Source organism: Mytilus californianus, unplaced genomic scaffold, assembly GCF_021869535.1.
Source record: "Mytilus californianus isolate M0D057914Y unplaced genomic scaffold, xbMytCali1.0.p SCAF_1, whole genome shotgun sequence".
Classification (NCBI taxonomy): domain Eukaryota; kingdom Metazoa; phylum Mollusca; class Bivalvia; order Mytilida; family Mytilidae; genus Mytilus; species Mytilus californianus.
The window spans coordinates 134,494,962-134,512,827 of record NW_026262581.1 but is presented as its reverse complement, the minus strand read 5'-3'; the positions used below and the strand labels follow the sequence as shown (position 1 = coordinate 134,512,827).

Here is a 17,866-nt window from a genome sequence, read left to right as displayed (position 1 = left end):
AACTTGTCATTCAAGTGAAACAATAACTTCATCCATTAATTTTGTACAAGCGTGTGTATCAACACATTAATTTGATTAAATATTTCTATTTATACACAGTGTTTACAATTTCACGAGTAATTAGGTCATATCCATATCAATTTTAATTGTAGGTTCAGATTAGAACGATGGAGATCGTTAGGATTAAAGATAATGTGAACTGGTTTTATTTAGATCGATTCAAATTTAGATTGATTCAAAAAATGCTAGTGTGAACGGGGTCTAACAGTCAGAGGAAAACATGACCTTGTACAATGCCAAAATAAAGCTATCGGCAGATTGTAGTACCGTTAAAGTGCATATGTGTATAACAAAACTATTTAGTAAGATTTTAATTTACTAATGACAAAATCAATATTTGAACCAATAAAAACAATGTTCAAAGTTCTAATTACAGTGTTGAATTTGTAACTATTTAGAATAATAAAATTTAGAACGGGGAATGTGTCAAAGAGACAACAACCCGACCAAAGAGCAGAAAACAGCACAAGGCCACCAATGGGTCTTCAACACAGCGAGAAAATCCCGCACACGGAGGCGGGGTTAAACTTGTTTTGTGAGATCTCAACCCTCCCCTTTACCTCTAGCCAATGTAGAATAAACAAACACATAGCAATACGCACAATACAACTCAGTTTAAAGGAAGTTAGAGTCCGATGTTAGAATAGGCAACAGAAGAAACTAAGCAAAATGACAATGATACCATAAATTAACAAAGGATTACTAGCAGTTACTGACATGCCAGCTCTAGACCTCAATTAAACTGATAGAAAAATTATGTCTTTATCATATAAAAATCAAGCACAATCCCTCTCGTTAGGGGTTAAGTATACTTACTTACTTAATCCTCTTCATTCCTTGTGGAACATAGGGCTGCCACAGTCGCTTTCCACCTTACTCTATTTTGGGCTATTCTTTTTGCTTCGTTCCAGGTATATCCAATCTCCTCCAGCTCCTTGCGCCTTGATCTTCTCCAGCTGTGAAATAGTCTCCCCGGTCTCCGATGTCCTTGGGGGTTCTATTCTAATGCTTGTCTAGTGATGGTACCTACAGGTTTCCTCAAAGTGTGCCCAATCCATTGCCATGTTCTTCTCTTTAGCTGTTTAATTGCGGGTTCCTGGTTGGTCCTTTCCCATAAGCATTTGTTACTTATTGTTTCTGGCCACCAAAATTAACAAATTTGGCGCAGGCATTTGTTGATAAAAACCTGGATTTGATGTTGTACCCCTGCTGTAAGTCTCCAGGTTTCTGCTCCATAAAAAAAGGACTGATTTTACATTGGTGTTGAAAATTCGAATTTTGGTGTTTTCTGTAAATGCTGTTGATTTCCAAACTGGCTTCAGCATAGCAAAGGCTTGTCGAGCTTTACTTATTCTTGTCCTAATGTCTGCATCTGTCCCACCCGTTCTATCCATGATGCTTCCTAAATAAGTAAATTGGTCTACTTCTTCAATATCTTCTCCTTCAATTGACACAGTTCCTCCTTTTCTGGTCTTTACTTTCATAATTTTTGTCTTCTTAATGTTGATTTTTAGGCCTAGTTTTTTTCCTGTTTCATGGAGTTTGGTGGTTTTGTCTCTCATGTCTTTCAAAAGGTGAGATAACAGGGCCAGGTCATCTGCGAAATCTATGTCTTCTAGCCTTTGTGCGAAGTTCCACTGTATACCTCTTGGTGTAGTATCTAGTGCTTGCTTAGTTACCCAGTCTATAGCTATCAGGAATAGTGTAGGGGAGAGTAGGCAGCCTTGTTTCACACCAGTATTTTCATGTAAAGGGTTGGTGAATGATGATTCATGTATCACCTGTACTGTGAAATCCTCGTACAATGCCTTGATCATGTTCGCAATTTTTGTTGGTTTACCATAATGCCTTAGCAGTTGCCACATCCCTTCTCTGTTGACACTATCGAATGCCCTTTCAAAATCGACGAAGTTGATGTAGAGGGATGGTTGCCATTCTACTGATTGTTCAATGATGGTACGTAGTGTTGCTATTTGGTCAGTGCAGCTTCTGTTTGATCTGAAACCTGCTTGTTCATCTCTTAGTACCTGATCAATTGCATCTTTAATTCGGCTGAGTATAATTTTGCACAGTATTTTACTAGCTACTGATAGAAGTGTTATGCCTCTCCAATTCTCACATAGCCCTAAATCTCCTTTCTTTGGCAGCTTCACTAACAAACCCTTTAACCATTCCGTTGGTATCTTTTCTTCCTGCCAGATTTTATTCAGGAGTTTGTACATATATTCTATTATTTCATTGCCTCCAGATTTGAAAGCTTCAGGTGGTATTCTATCTATGCCTGCGGATTTCCCATTTTTAAGTGATTTGATGGCCTTTTTCACTTCATATTTCTTGATATTATCTATTTTTATGTTCAAATCTTCCCCAGCTGGCTCTACTCTTACTGGTTGGTCTGGTTCTGGTCTATTTAGAACATTGACAAAGTATTCATTCCATCTTTCCATCTGTTCGTTAAGATTGGTTAGGACTTTTCCATCTTTATCCTTTACTGGTTTAGATTTAGCTGTTTTACGTCTACTAAGAGTTTTGGTGATATTGTACAAGGTTTTGATGTCACCCTTATATGCAGCAAATTCTGCTTCAGTTGCAAAGTCATTTACATATTCTCTCTTGTCTTTCCTACAGCATTTTTTCAATTCTTTGTTGAGGAACTGGTGTTTGTTTTGTGCTTCTTGTTTCTGAGCCCTTGTTCTTGCATTGTTTACCTTTTCCTTCATTTTCCTTCTCTCTTCTACTTCATCCCATGTTCCATGTGACATCCAATCTTTCTTTTTGTTAGTTTGTCTTCCAAGTACATCTTCACACACTTCCTTGATGATGTCTCTTCCCACTTCCCATTCATTGTTTATGTCCAGGTCTGGCCCATCTTTAAGTACTTCAAAACTGTTTCTGAGCTCGATTTGGAATTGATCTTTGAGATGTAGGTCTTTGAGCTTCTCCACATTATACTTTATACGTTTTTGTTCGGCTTTGGTCCCTTTTGCAAGTTTTATTTTTACTTTGGCTATGATAAGATGGTGGTCTGAGCTGATATCTGCTCCTCCCATAACTCTAACGTCTTGAAGTGAGCTTCTCCATCTCTGACTTATCATGATGTGGTCAATCTGATTTTTTGTTCTTCCATCAGGTGATTCCCATGTCTCCTTGTGTATATTCTTGTGTGGAAATAAACTGCCTCCTATTACAAGCTCATTCATCTCACAGAATTCAACTAGCTTTTCTCCATTGGGGGGGTTAAGTATCATACCATCATAACATATATGTCATGCCAACAACTGGTTTTAGAATAACTGTGTTTATTTCTGATGCAAAGACCCTATGAGTGAATCAATATTAATTCCAAAAATGTCATCTTTAATGACCTGATAACAGTATCGTAACTATATCCCTTCTGAATAAGGTTTGGTTAGCTTTTGAGGCGAATGAAGACATTTTTGTGCTTTGTATAGAATATTACCATAAAAGATTGGATGTGAAATACCTGAACGTATAAGATGTCTACACGTTGATTTATATTGACGAATAATGTCCTTGTACCGATGATAAATTTAGTAAATGTTTTGATAAGTTTGTGATATCGAAAACCCTGGTGTAATAATTTTTCTGTAATACAGCGATTTCTTTCGTTAAAAACCAAATACGTTGTTACATACACGAGCGAATCGAACAAGTTGAGATATATAAACACCATAAGATAGTGACAAGGGAACGTCACCATCTAAAAATGGATAATTAACAATAAGTTTATTTAAAGGATTGATAAGTTTACCCGGATCGTTACGTATAAAAATTTCCGTGCTCGGTAAACAACATCGCCGTCAAATTTAGGATGTGCTATTCCGTCTGAAATAAGTTTTTTACAGATACAGCCAAACTTGCAAACCAAATCTTTGTATCTATGGAAAAATTTAGTAAAGGTTTAATAATTTGTGGTAACGAAATCCATGACTTGATAATTTACCAGTAATACATAGATTACGCTCATTGAAATCCGAAACGTCACTACAGACAAGGGCATGACGAGCGAGTTGGGATATATAAACACCGTAAGATGGTGCCAGAGGAACACCACCGTCCAAAAATTAACAATAGGGAAAGAAAAATCATCCCTTTTATCGTAAATTTTTGTGTAGAGTTTCTGGTGTAAAACTAAAATGTCTTAATCTAGGAAAAAACACTTATTGCTGTTAATATTTGATTTATTTAGGTAAGTATCTGTGTGTAAATTTCTGCAGTATATTTAGAGAATTCTTGATTATTTAACGAAAAAATATCATCAAGATAACAGTAAGTGTTGTTGAATTTATCAATTTAATGGAATTTAGACGGGTTTTTACTGAGTTTGGCCATAAACTGTGATTCATAACAGTACAGGAACAAGTCTGATATTAAAGGGCACAATTGGTGCCCATAGGAATACCTACAATCTGTCGATAAACTTTATTGCCGAAACGTACATAAATGTCGTCAAGGAGAAAATTTATGGCTTTAATCATCTCATCACACCTCCAGTAAGTATATCTAGCATTTTTACCTTTCTCGTTTGAGAAAAAGGCTTTATGTGAGTTGCAGCAAATAAATTTGCAGTCAGATTATCGAACGACCATTTAAGTAAATAGGAAAACTTTTGTTTGATTGTGTGGAAGTATAGTGTAACGAGTGAAAAAGTCAAAACTGTCAACCGAATCAAAAGAACCATCACGTAATTTATCTAAAACATCCAAAGAGAATATTTTTACTCCAAAAATGGTTAATTTCACTATTTTCATATGTTTTGTTACAAAATTAATGATCAGTTCTTTGATAGTAGTTAATGAACTTGTTAAAAGCACTGAAAGTCTAGTAGTAGAACACTTACTAGAGGCCGAGATGAAACGATATTTTACAGGTTTTTTGTGTAGTTTAGGTAACCAATACATAGTGGGGACCTTCAAATGTTCAGAAGAGGCCTTATGCTGAGCTGTGGTTGTGACATGTATATATATATGAAGGACTCAAATCTATGGTGGGTTCCAGATCTATGGCAGATTCCGAATCTATGGTAAATACGACGTCATGCCATCCCAAATCTATGGCAGATTTTTTAAAATCCTAATCTATGGCAAGTTTTGTAATTTCCTAATCTATGGCGGATTTTTGTTGTTTCCAAATCTATGGCAGATTTTGTGCAAATGGAGAACAAGGCAGTACATATACGACCAATGACTTTTCTTAAACAAGTGGAAATGTACGAAAACGGGAGCATGTCTATTAACATTTGTGAGATAAACATTCCATAATTGTCAATCAATTCGTGAGGGCAACCATAAAGTAGGTAGTGTAGAAGTGATATACCATAACAAAGACTTCAGGATTAAAATGATGTGCCCCGGAAAATACGCATTTCCTAATCTGTGCATGGTACCTGTTTAATCCTTTTATTAAACCAACTAGTAAAATAGAAGTCCCTTAATACAAAAAGAAACCAGTTTTTCTATAAAAAGAATGAAACAGTTTGACTTTTCACATAATATTTATTTTAGCGTTAATTAATCTTTTTTAACTGATGTCGATTTAAGTAAAAGTGGTATATCCTGTAATTTCATCTCTCACTTTATATACTTTGCCAGCCGTAGACACTAAAATATTTACTATAACTCCTTTCCTAAAATATCCACTACTAAAACAGCGGTGCCTTTCTTCATCGCGGGATTCGGACGGTACAGCACATATTGTCCCTCCTATAAAATAAAAGGTCACACCATCGGCAAATTGTTCTAGAGGGAAAGCGGAAAGTGTTTCCCTGTGTGTTTGTTTGCTAAAATATGTGAGCCCCGTGTTAAATATCTTTCTTTGATTTACATTCTACAAATATAGAAAAATAATCTATATAAAATGGTGTTCAAATCTATGGGTTCCGCAATCCTGAGCGGCGGCGACGACGCAATATGGCGTTATTTAATTGTGACGTTATATGTTACTCTTTTTCCCGGAAAATTACAAGATCTGCCATAGATTTGGAGAAAACATAAAAAATAACTATAGATTTGATTTGTTTGGCGTTTGTAACGTCATATTTGCCATAGATTTGGAATCTGCCATAGATTTGGAATCCGCCATAGGTTTGAGTCCTACATATATATTTGACATTCCACATAAAAAGTCTTATGATTGATGTTTTTAATTTAAGATACGGATAAGGTTTAGTCGCGTCAAAATTCAAAGTTGACTATTTTGAATCATTTTATCTTTTTTCCCCAGGATTTGTATAGTAGATTACTACACTTTTCCATCCGATAAAAACTTTATAATTTTAATTTACCCCAATTTAAGTAAAAATTAAAGACAAGAGCGAGTAAACTTCCTGGATATGTTTAGCTTCCAGAAAAAGAAAAAACATGGAAATTTTTATTAAAGAAGATGGTATTAATATTCAAAAGTCTGTCGCTTCAATTTTTGTTCGAATTCTTTTTTTTTTTTTTTTTTTTTTTTTTGATGGTCTAAATATTGTAACGTTCTGTGCTAATTCGTAAAAATAGAAAACTTTACATTAAAGAAGACGTAATTAATTTTCAACACTATGTCTAGTCATTTTTTTTCCTTGAATTCTGTTTTTGATTTTTTTTAAAATTCATAGTGTAGTACATATATTATTTTTTTTTGTTTTCTTCATTTGTCTCTTTAATACAAAATGTCACATAAAAAACTTAATTTTTTTAGGTATGTATCTAAAAATCTAACAGGAAATGCAATGGGTGCATGGTGTAAAAAATATCAGTGAACCATGAATACAGAAAATGAGTGTATGGCTTTACTTTCTAAAGGTGACAATGAATACCATCTCACTACGTCAGAGTTGGAGGAAACGGCATTGTTACACCAAGACATGGTTCCCGAATGTGTTCAAACTCTTAATGATAATGATATTCCAATAAATTCATCTTCTGATATTCATCAAACTTTTACCGGTGATTTTTATATGTCCCCTGATACGTTTGATGAAACATGCGTTAAGGATCTATTTACGGGACATTCACAGTCAACTGAAACTGAAACAGAAATAAAGCCTCCAGTCATGGATTATTTTGAGCAGCCGGTTTTCAAACTTCCTCCAGACAAAAAGTATCATATATTCGTTGCACATTCATCTGAAGATAGTCCCGAAGTCAAGGATCTCTGTATTGAATTAGAAAAACGTTTCTTTCTTAAATGCATGAATTATGAAAGAGATTTTATCCCTGGAAAGTTATTAGACGATAACATTTATGATGAAATGAAGAACAGCTCAAAAATATTAATTGTTATAAGTCCAAGTTTTCTAGATAGTTACTGGTGTATAACAGAAGCGCGCCAAGCATTTCAAATGGCACACGCAGACGGAGACAGCTTGAAAGTCATACCTATCCTTCTTCGTCCTGTCAAAAAGGAAATCCCATCCTTTCTGAAATCATATCGCTATATAGATGCTCTTCAAGAAAAAGATGTTGCAGCAAAGATTATGGACGCATTTTACCACTCAGGTTAGATTTGAGGTTCCTTTCCCTTTCTGATAACATCGATGACAGCTTTTTTTAAGATAAACTTTTCAATAAAAACTCATATTTGTAACATTAACTGTTCCAAATTTACTGCAGTAGATGCACATTTCGACAGAAACCAGAAACGCCAAACAGGAAAGCTAAACCAGGACAAGGAAAAAAGAGCTATGCACGAGTGAAATTCTTCCTTACAAATGATTACCTTTGATTAAATCAAATTGTATGTGTTCATGAACGAACCTGAAACATTCGATTGACCTATAGTTGTTAACTTCTATTTCATTTGGTCACTTGTGGACAGTTGTCTCATTGGCAATCATACCACATCTTCTTATTTTTATATTAAATCAGTATAATAAAATTAAACGGTACGCATTATGCGCATTAATGAATATGTTTTATTTTTTTAATATTATTCATAAGAATGTTAGTTTTTTTTAGTCTGCATCATGATTGATGAGGTACTACCAGAAACACGTGACGTGTGTACTGCAGTTGGAATCGTATGTTTATCTTTGAATGTTTTGACCTATTTTTTTTTCGAATGGCTTTTTAAATCGTTTACTTAATACAAAAATTCAAAAGCACAATTATTTGTCCTTTTCAGCTGCAGTAGATCAACTATATCACGAGAAAAAAGGTAGGTGTGTTTAAGAAATTATATGCTATGTTCCCCTGTTTAAAGCTCCAAGAAAACAAGTTTGATAGTATGGGGTCGCTGTCAAGAGTTGATTAAAGGGTTGTAATAATACCCCCTTTTCCACCTTACAAATATGTCACTAAGCAACTAACGACAAATTACACACTCTTGACTTTGAACAAGCACATACAGAATGGGGCGTTGTTAAACATGTTTGTGAGCGCTCAACCCTCCCCTAGCCTTGGACAGTAGTGTTACAGCACAGAATGAGAACAAATTGTTAAAATCAGGTTGACAAATAAAATCGGTCAGGAGCAAACAACAACTTACAAACAAAAAAAAGACAAAAGACACAAATTACCGATCTAAGAGTACTCGCATTTACTGAAAGCTAGTTCAAAGCCAGTCACAACTAATACTTAAATGATGTTTTCCCAGCTTCAAATATCAATTAGTACACATCAAATGGATTAAGTGTAAGAAGTTTTAAAAAATCTGAGAAAATCATGAACTTGTTCAATGCCATAATATAAGTACATTGTATCGACAGGTTGAAGGACCATAAGTTTTCATAACTGTATAGCAATGCATGTTTAGTGATATTTCAATTTATCAAATACAAAATCACTGTATGTACAATTTTCAAATATATTACTACATAAAAATGGATACCTATAAGAACTTATTTCTTCAAAGGATCGTTAGATTTACCAGAATAAACACACAACCGTACAAATTAGGATGGCATATTCCGATGGTAATAAATTTGTATAGGTACAACGAAACTTCCAAACCAAATCTTTATTTGTCAGATTTTTAGCAAAAATAAGACTAGTTGTATGGACATTTTGCCTTCATAAGCAAAGAGCACAAGCGTTTCCCAATCTGTTTAGTTGCCTGTGAATATTTACATTAAATGCACTTACTGTTTAAATATCCACGGTTGTGTTCTGTGTTATTTCTATCCATGTGCAGGTCAAATAGTCAAGATTTTATCTAATAATATCATTTACTGATTTTACTCTCATTTCATGATTGTTTAACTCATGATAATGGTATATATTCTAAACTAAAACAGGATGCATACATTCAACACTTAATTCTGAAAGTCCGAAATAGTTTGAAATATAGTTGAATTTAAGGTCCAATTTGGCCCCAAATCTTACATTCCCCTTTGACAGAGAAGTTACCAACCAACACAATTGAAATAAAACAAACGAAAACCAATAAAGAGCCTCCTGACCTATCTGCGGATTAGTATACTGTACTATCGTTGTACATTGTACTTTATTGCATTATTCTCACATGAATTTGAAGAAAAGAATACTTATTTATACGAAACCCTGTTCTTATAGATATTAACATTATCCGGGTACCTTACCGTTAAAGCTGTAGCAGTAAGGTCATTGTTAACAGCTGTAATGCAATAAATCTATGATATAGTGTTAAAAAAGAACCTACTAACCTAGGACATGCACATAAGAATGTGATTGTTTTAGTGTACAGATATTTTATACTGTTAACCACAAAAAAATGAAGATTTGTTCGATAACTTTTAATATAAGTTTAGTGATAGTATTTTAAAATTATTTGTGTTGTGATATTCCAAACCAAGTGCAATTCATATGAACATTTTTTTGCTTTCTAGCTTTCACTGTAGAAGAAGTGAAAAGTCAAAATGGAGCTCGATTGTTAACTATAGAAGCTGTAAAATTGACACCTTTTTGTTCGAATGGATATGTGTACGAATTTGATGGGCTTACTAAAAAAGAGAATGAAATATTGAAATCCTCACTGGATGTTAATGTAAGTTTAAATAACATGATAACATGACAGTCAAGAGTAAAGGCAACACATGACAAACGATCCAAGCCAATGGCTTAGACAAAAACGTTGAAACTCAACATGCAGAAAACAATACCAAAACGAGACAATGTCAAAAACATTTGAAACAGATCCACAGTAGTACACTGAATAAACCAATAAAATAGCTTTAAATAATCTACAGTATGCACAACATAAACTTCGGTAAAAAGTAGAGCACGATAAACACTTGCCTAATCTTATTGGCCTTCTAGTATACAATGCATGATTTGTGCAAACAATACATTTCAAATCCTGAACGATCAGAGCAAAAAATATGCAATGCAAAAGATGTGCAAATAAATGGAGAAGTGTTTACTTCAAAGGAACCTGAAAGAATTAAACAGCTTAACCTTAGGGAGCAACCTTTTAACCCTGTATTTTCTACACCAGGAATAGATTACTTTAGCTGTATTTGTCACAAATTTTCGGAATTTTTGGATTTCAATATTGTTCAATTTGGTACTTTATTTGGGCTTTTAACTTTTTTTATTCGAGCGTCACTGGTGAGTCTTTTGTCGACGAAACGCGCGTCTGGTGTACAAAATTATAAGCCAGGTATCTTTAATGAGTTTAATTTGATACCGTGAATAATAAGAGGCATCAAATGCATTATTTCGAAAATTTAGTTTATTGGCATAGGTTATAGGGGCAATTATAGTAAAAACCCGCCAAGGAACAGCTGTTCATTTGAAGAATAACCTTAGAATTCAGCTTAGCTAAAATTTCCTCGAGTATCAATATCAAATCAATAAAACCAGGCATAATCCACCATTTTCATAAAAAAATGCCTGTACCTAGTCAGTCGTTTCGTTGGTTCATAACGTTCGATCTTGTCAGTTTTTGTGGACTTCCCCTCTTTGAATCTGTATGTTTGTTATACTTTTTTAAAATCATGTCACCAGAACAGCACATCTTACAGACAAAGTGACATTAAATTCTAATTCGTAAACTCAAACGAACATAAAATATTTATCAAATAACCACAAACTCTTATATGGGAGACGCCACTTGCAGAGACAAGCGCACATTTTATTATAAATATGAGTATAATATTGTGGAAAGTTCATATAAATACACAGGTATTAAGCAGCTTGTACATGTACTGGTTTCCCCATACTAGTGGTCTACAAATCTGAAAATAAATAATATCATTAATAATATTATTTATTTGGCAAAATGCTACTGTACACTTTGACTGCAATGGCTCGAATGACTTTAAACCACCTGAGTTCACTCGTGAATGAACTCAATATCCCAATCGAACCGACCTTACTATAATTAACCAAACACTAGTCAACTATAAACAAACAACATGTTATCATGTTCGATTTTTGTACAACTTTGATAAATACATCTCTCGAGGTCCTACAGTTAACTAGCAGCCATTCATTATCCGGGTCAGTAATTACAGGCAACAGTTATTTACCGATTTGCATTCCTCGTAAATCCATTATGAATAGATAATTCAAGATATATAACTATACAATTCAATTCAATTCAATATTTTATTTACGTCTCACCTTATGCATAAAATTACACAATACATTTATAAAAGATACATTTTGTATACATAAGCCAATCTGTACAGATTTATGAGAGACGATAATCAAGTAAAACAATATGTATGTACATAATAAATATTAGACATGAATGGTAAAATTATACAACATAATTATTCAATTATTATTTACAATATAAAACTTCTCGGCGTCTTTTCAGAATAAAATTACAGGTTTTGGCACATAGTCTTATAATATCTTGATTCGAAAATAAAAATACCATTTTCTGACAATCTGTAAAACTATTAAAATGCGCATCAATTTTAAGAGATTCAGTAAAAAGAACTTGTCTAAGATCATTATAAACAGGACAATGTAAAATAACATGATATTCATCTTCAACAATATTAAAACAATTAAAACAACATCCATAGAGAATTGCAAACGAGTGATGCAAATCGGTAAATAACTTTAATCTATTCGTCAAGAACATCCCTATAAACTTCGTATAACAAAACGTATCAAATGAGATATGTAATTGCCATACTAATTTAAAGACGGTATGTTACTACGAGAAATAAAGAGTTGACAACGGGATAAATGAAATCGTCAATATCAAATTAAAGAGATGAAGTATAAAAACAACGATGGAGGACGTTAACAACTATAGGACACTATAGCCTTCAACAATGATCAAAACACATACCTTATAGTAAGCTATGTAAGGTTCCGACATCACACAAAAACTTAAAAAAAAGAAAATCGACGGATTGATGTATCATAAAAACAAATAAAACAAAATACAAATAGGACAGACAGCAGCAAACGACGAAATCTCTTGAGAAGAATGAATGTTTTAAACTCTATAAAATATGTAGTAAAAGTGAATAAAAGATGACAGGTAATTGAGATTGATGATATTGAAAATAAATTTCAGAATTAACAGGCTGTTTGGCGAAATTTCTAGAATCAAGTACGATCGAGACCAAAAGTCTAAATGACGAAAATACCTTCAATGATTTAATGGGTCTTATTCATATCTCAGTACATCCACGAGTTGACACAAAACTTGATAAATGATTTTGTCGTTTTACTCTGTTTGTTTTTTTTATCATTTACACTTTTGTATATTTCAGTGCGAAGAACATGTTGCTGCTATTTTAAATCGGGTAAATTCACATCCAGTAATGAGGCATTACCGAATATTTAGTGGTAGGAAATTTGCCTGTGGTGCAGCATTATTATTGGGAATGGTAGCCACGGCCTTTGTGTTTGGATCGTACTTTCTAAGTATTATAGTTGAAAAGATTATAACTGACTATTTTACAAATGTGTTTTTCTCTGCGTTTATATTTGGAGGACTTATATGGATAGGATCATTCGGTTTACTCTTCATCGCAAGACGCAAGGTATTTGCTATCTATATGTATACAAAACGTCTCCACATTTAATACAAAACATCACAAAAGAGAGGCGAAAGATACCAAAGGGATATTCGATCTCATAAGTCGAAAACAAACTGACAATGTCGTGGTAAAAGTCGAAAAACGACCAAAAGACAAACAACAGTATACAAAACACAACATAGAAAATAAAAGACTGAGCAACACGAACCACAAGAAAAACCGGGATGATCTCAGGTGCTGCGGAAAGGAAAGCAGATCCTGTACCACATTTGACACCCGTCGTATTGCTCATGTAAGTTCAAAAAATCTAAACAATTAAGTTACTATACAGTAACATCTAGAGGTTACATTTTCCAGGTAAAATATTAATGGGGGATTATGAATGCATAGATTTTGTAAGTAGCAAAAATATATTATCCCCATGATACAAATTAAACCGGAAAATATTAAATATTTTTTTTATTTACAGATGGTAACAAAACTTCGACGAGATATATGGAAAGTGAACAGCGATTATTTCGAAGACAATAAATGTCTTATTGTGTTTGACAACACAAATATAAGTAAGCCAAGTGTATCCTTGTACTATGTTTTTTTTCGAGCTTTTTTCTTTTCTTTTCTTTTTCGTGTTTTAAATGATTTCCCTGATTTGAACATGACTGAATTTGACCACAAGTAGTTAAAACAAAATAGTCATTCAACAACAAACTTGCCTTAAATGTTATGTGGCTAGTCTAAAACCGCATACAAATCCTATATATAATAATAAACATGTTTAACATTAGATTTGTTATATGATGCGCATTATATATCTCTTATCATTATGTTATTAAATTTCCATGACAAGACTTAGCTTACTATGGTTCGATATGATACGTCTGCATGCAAGGTAGGTGAATATTATAGCTTTGGTAGAAAACAATTCTAAAAAACATTAAAAAACAAGGAAATAAATGGGGTTTTCTTTCAAAAATCAATTGATTGTGTTTCCTTATTTCTAAAAGACTAAGAGTGTTATCCGCGCAAGCGCGGGTTTAAAAGAAACCGACTAAATACATTTTGTATATACGGAACGCAGTTGTTGAGAAAGCCTTGGTCTTTTTGTTTGAATTTTTTTTAATGCAAGTTCCTGAAATTACTGAGTTTTGGTGAATAGCTAGTTTGTGCTAGTAAATGTTGCCTATATTACGCTTTTTTCTGAGTTAGTTTGAATCAGACTGAATTCCCTATTGTTGTCTATAAAGTCACTTTGATTTTTCATTTTCCACAATACATCAGATTCGTAAATTTGGCACTTGAATGTTATGCTAAAACAAGTGATGATCATTTCAACATATTCGACTGTAGATACCAAAGGGATAATCGACAACGAACTGACAATGACATGGGAAAAAATGAAAAACGGCAAGATCTCAAACAACAGTCTATATAACACAACATAGAAAACTAAAGACTGCGCAACAAAAGTCCCTCGAAAAACCGGGGGCAATTCTGCTTTTATAAAAAAAAGTTAATATGTAATTACATAGTGAGAAAAAAAATTGGAATTTTTTCTCGCTATGTAATTACATGTTAAATTTTTCAAAAATCAGAACCAATGCAGTTTTTTTTTATTGAAAAAGATGTTTACACATTTAAATACTAGTAAGAGGCAACAGTAGTTGACCGATATTTAAATATCTTAAACCCATTATAAAGATACAAATCAAAATACGAAATGAATCTCATGGAACCAAAAGGACTAGGTGCATGGACAGGACAAGCGTCTCTTGTCATGCATGCATCACCCGCCATGCGAATTCACATAGCGTTATTATGCCACAATCGGTAAATTTACTGATCAGACGACTATACTGTAATATAAAGATTTAAGACATCATAAAAACATATCGTTTATGAGATGAGACAAAGACACATCGTATTGGTCAACCAATTCGTAATGGTGACCGTAACCTTATTAAGTGTCAATTTCAATCGATTTTCTTGATAACTCTGTTGGAGCAGTTTTTGCTTTAGGGTCACACCTATTCATAAAGTCTGCATATTGTGAACATGCACGAGCGTAACGTATTAATTTATATATGTATACACCATGCGATTGGGCAGAAAGTATGTTAATGATGATAAATGGGAAGTCGACAATTGGAAAGTCAAAATCATCACGTTTATCACATATACCATTTCGTTATTTTTCTTAATTACAACATTTGATATTTGAGATGCAAACACTGACTAACTGAAATGTCGGTTATTGACTGACGGGACATCATCAGTATATCTAAAAGTAAAATTCAAGAACTTTGCAAGATGCTTTTTCTCGTTGTCTTTGAAAAGGTTCTATAAGAAATCTGCGTTATATAAGTACAAAAAACAAGTTTGCCAGTCGTGGTGCACAATTAGTACCCATTTGAATACCGACTGTGTACTGAAATATCAATCTACCAAACTCTAGATATACGTGTATCTATGTTTCCCGCTTTTGTGGAGAAAAAAAAACTAATAATATGATGTAGACGGACTCTCGCCATTGTGAAATATACAATTGTCATTGTGAAATATACAATTGAAAACAATGTTTTCTTTTATTCCTCCTCTGAAATGTTACACACATTTTATTTTAAAACGGTCTCTGGACTGTGTGATATTTTTTATTTCTCCTTGGTATCTTCCATCTGTTGTTTATCACGAGGGAAATCAACCTTTGTATAGATTTTTTTAGTAATAACTTTACTATTCAATTTATTTCACTTTAACCTGTATTGTCTATCTTTCATTAAAGTTTAGATATTATCTTCAAACATTATACAATCTTAATTGACCAGGATTGTTAGTTTTCCTACCGATGGTTGGTAGTTTTCTCCGGGTATTCCGGCTTTCTCCACCTATAAAAAATGACCGCCACGAAATTATGCAATAGTGCTGAAATAGGCGTTAAACACCAATCAATCAATATATCAATCAAATATTCTACAAATCATTGCTTTTATTTGTCGCATTGTTTGGTTAATAAATATTTCATGCAGTGATACGTTCGAGTTAAAGTGTTTCCTGTACAGATATCTCTCTATTTATCATTCACATAGGAATACGTAGGCATTCTGTTAGAGAAGAGGCATCGATTTACTTACAAGGACGATAAAATAGAGGTGAGTACCATAATATCCTTAATTAAAATATAAATGAATTTCAAACATTGCAGAAACTTCAACCTTGTCAAAATTGTTAATTAAAATTGGGGTCATAAACATGTTGAAATTGACATATATCACCGTTGTTTTTATCTTTTGAATTGTTGTACATTTTATGTCGGGCCTTACTATACGATATAGGTTTTGCTCATTGTTAAGGTCGCATTGTCCCTATAGTTGCTAACATTAACGACATTTTGTTCTTTGGTGGATAGTTCTCTCATTTGCCATCATTCCACATCTCCAGATTTTTATATATTTAACCTTAACCTTAACTAGTGCTTGACCATTTCCGGAGCACCAGCGTTCACTCCATAGTTTTCTGTGTAACGTTTTATTATTGTTGTTTCTCTTTTCGTCGTTCTTCATCATGGCTATGGTTTCATTTATTTTTATTTGACTTTTAATTTTTGATTGCCCAATTGGTTTTTTACATGTATATTTTTGTAAAATTAAATATGAGTGAAAGCCTAACTCAAACTCAAATCAGTATCTAAACATAATTATTACATCTTGTAGCAAAATATCTCTTTATGTAAGGCTTTGGCTTATATCTAAAATTAAATGAAAGATCTTAAAGTGAGGCTGTTTAATTTTTTTTTTCCTTTTTTTTTTTTTTAAACATGAAGCACTAAAGCAAATATATAAGATAAAATTCAATAATATAAATGAAATGTGTGATTTTTTTTTAAATTTTCGCTTATAATTTCTACACATCATCAATCGACAATAATACAAGATTGTATAAGAATATTAAAGGTGCACATTGAAATTCGAGTCTCAATGATTGCAAAGTTCACACTGTCGCATTTGTTTATAAAATAATCTTATATATTATTGAAATGTTTAAAATATTATATTGCTCATTACTAATGGTACAGGTTTAAATAAATATTTTTTTTATTTCAGGAATTGGCACAAATCATGATAAAACAAAAGTTAGCACATTTACAGCAGAATGGTTTGCTTTGTAATTGGTTTACACTGGATATTTGTGACTATAACAGACACAACACATTTCTGGGGAGAAAGTGTCTTTGTCAACTGATGGAAAATTAAATTATTTATCCAAAATAGTCATTACAGTTTAAAATTACATCCAATTTGCAAAAGAGAAGAAAAAAGATACAAAAGTATTGACATAATCGTTTGTGTCTTTTCCTTTTAAAATCTCAATAGAAATGAAGTATTAAGTATATTTGAAGTTTCGGCTGTTTTTGTGGTGTAAACAAGAAAGAGTATGATATTTTGACGTATAATAGAATTTTGAAGTAAGTGGTATATGAATCTACACAATTTTGACATTTTGTTTAGAACATATATCAATTTATAGATATTCTGTATCATACTTTTTATGTACAAATGTAGGCTAACACTGCTAATGACAGTCGGACCTGTACAAACTGAACCAACCCAACAAATTAACAAATCTGACGTCTTTGTATCTGTTGCATTAGCTTGTGACAATGCCTATCATAGGTCTCTTTATTCGATCCATTTATATACATTCGAATTAGAATTATTTGCAGTTACTAGATTAAACCATGTATTCAAAATGTATCATGAACATGCTCCAGAGTATTTATGTGAAAATTTTGATTTGAATAATTATAATACCATGATATACCATAATATGCTGCACATAGTAATTATTTTGTACCAAATATTAATAAACTGTTATCACAGA

General features: G+C 32.9%; 1 protein-coding gene across 3 annotated transcripts in view; it reads left to right on the top strand.

Moving 5' to 3' along the window:
• Nucleotides 1–17,866, top strand: part of LOC127735515 (uncharacterized) — a 21,165-nt gene extending 3,299 nt beyond the window's left edge. The window contains exons 2-9 of one of the 3 annotated variants that reach the window (XR_007998439.1): nt 6,763–7,562; nt 8,188–8,220; nt 9,869–10,026; nt 12,722–12,994; nt 13,461–13,554; nt 13,839–13,880; nt 16,075–16,137; nt 17,089–17,168. Coding sequence is in view for 2 of the 3 variants with exons in the window: in XM_052245699.1 (XP_052101659.1) it covers nt 6,827–7,562; nt 8,188–8,220; nt 9,869–10,026; nt 12,722–12,994; nt 13,461–13,565; nt 13,845–13,880; nt 16,075–16,137; nt 17,089–17,238 (1,554 nt within the window). In the remaining variant the exon portion in view is untranslated. Of the gene's footprint in view, nt 1–6,762; nt 7,563–8,187; nt 8,221–9,868; nt 10,027–12,721; nt 12,995–13,460; nt 13,566–13,838; nt 13,881–16,074; nt 16,138–17,088 lie in introns of all 3 variants that reach the window. The other 2 variants (XM_052245699.1, XM_052245707.1) reach the window with 2 other exon arrangements.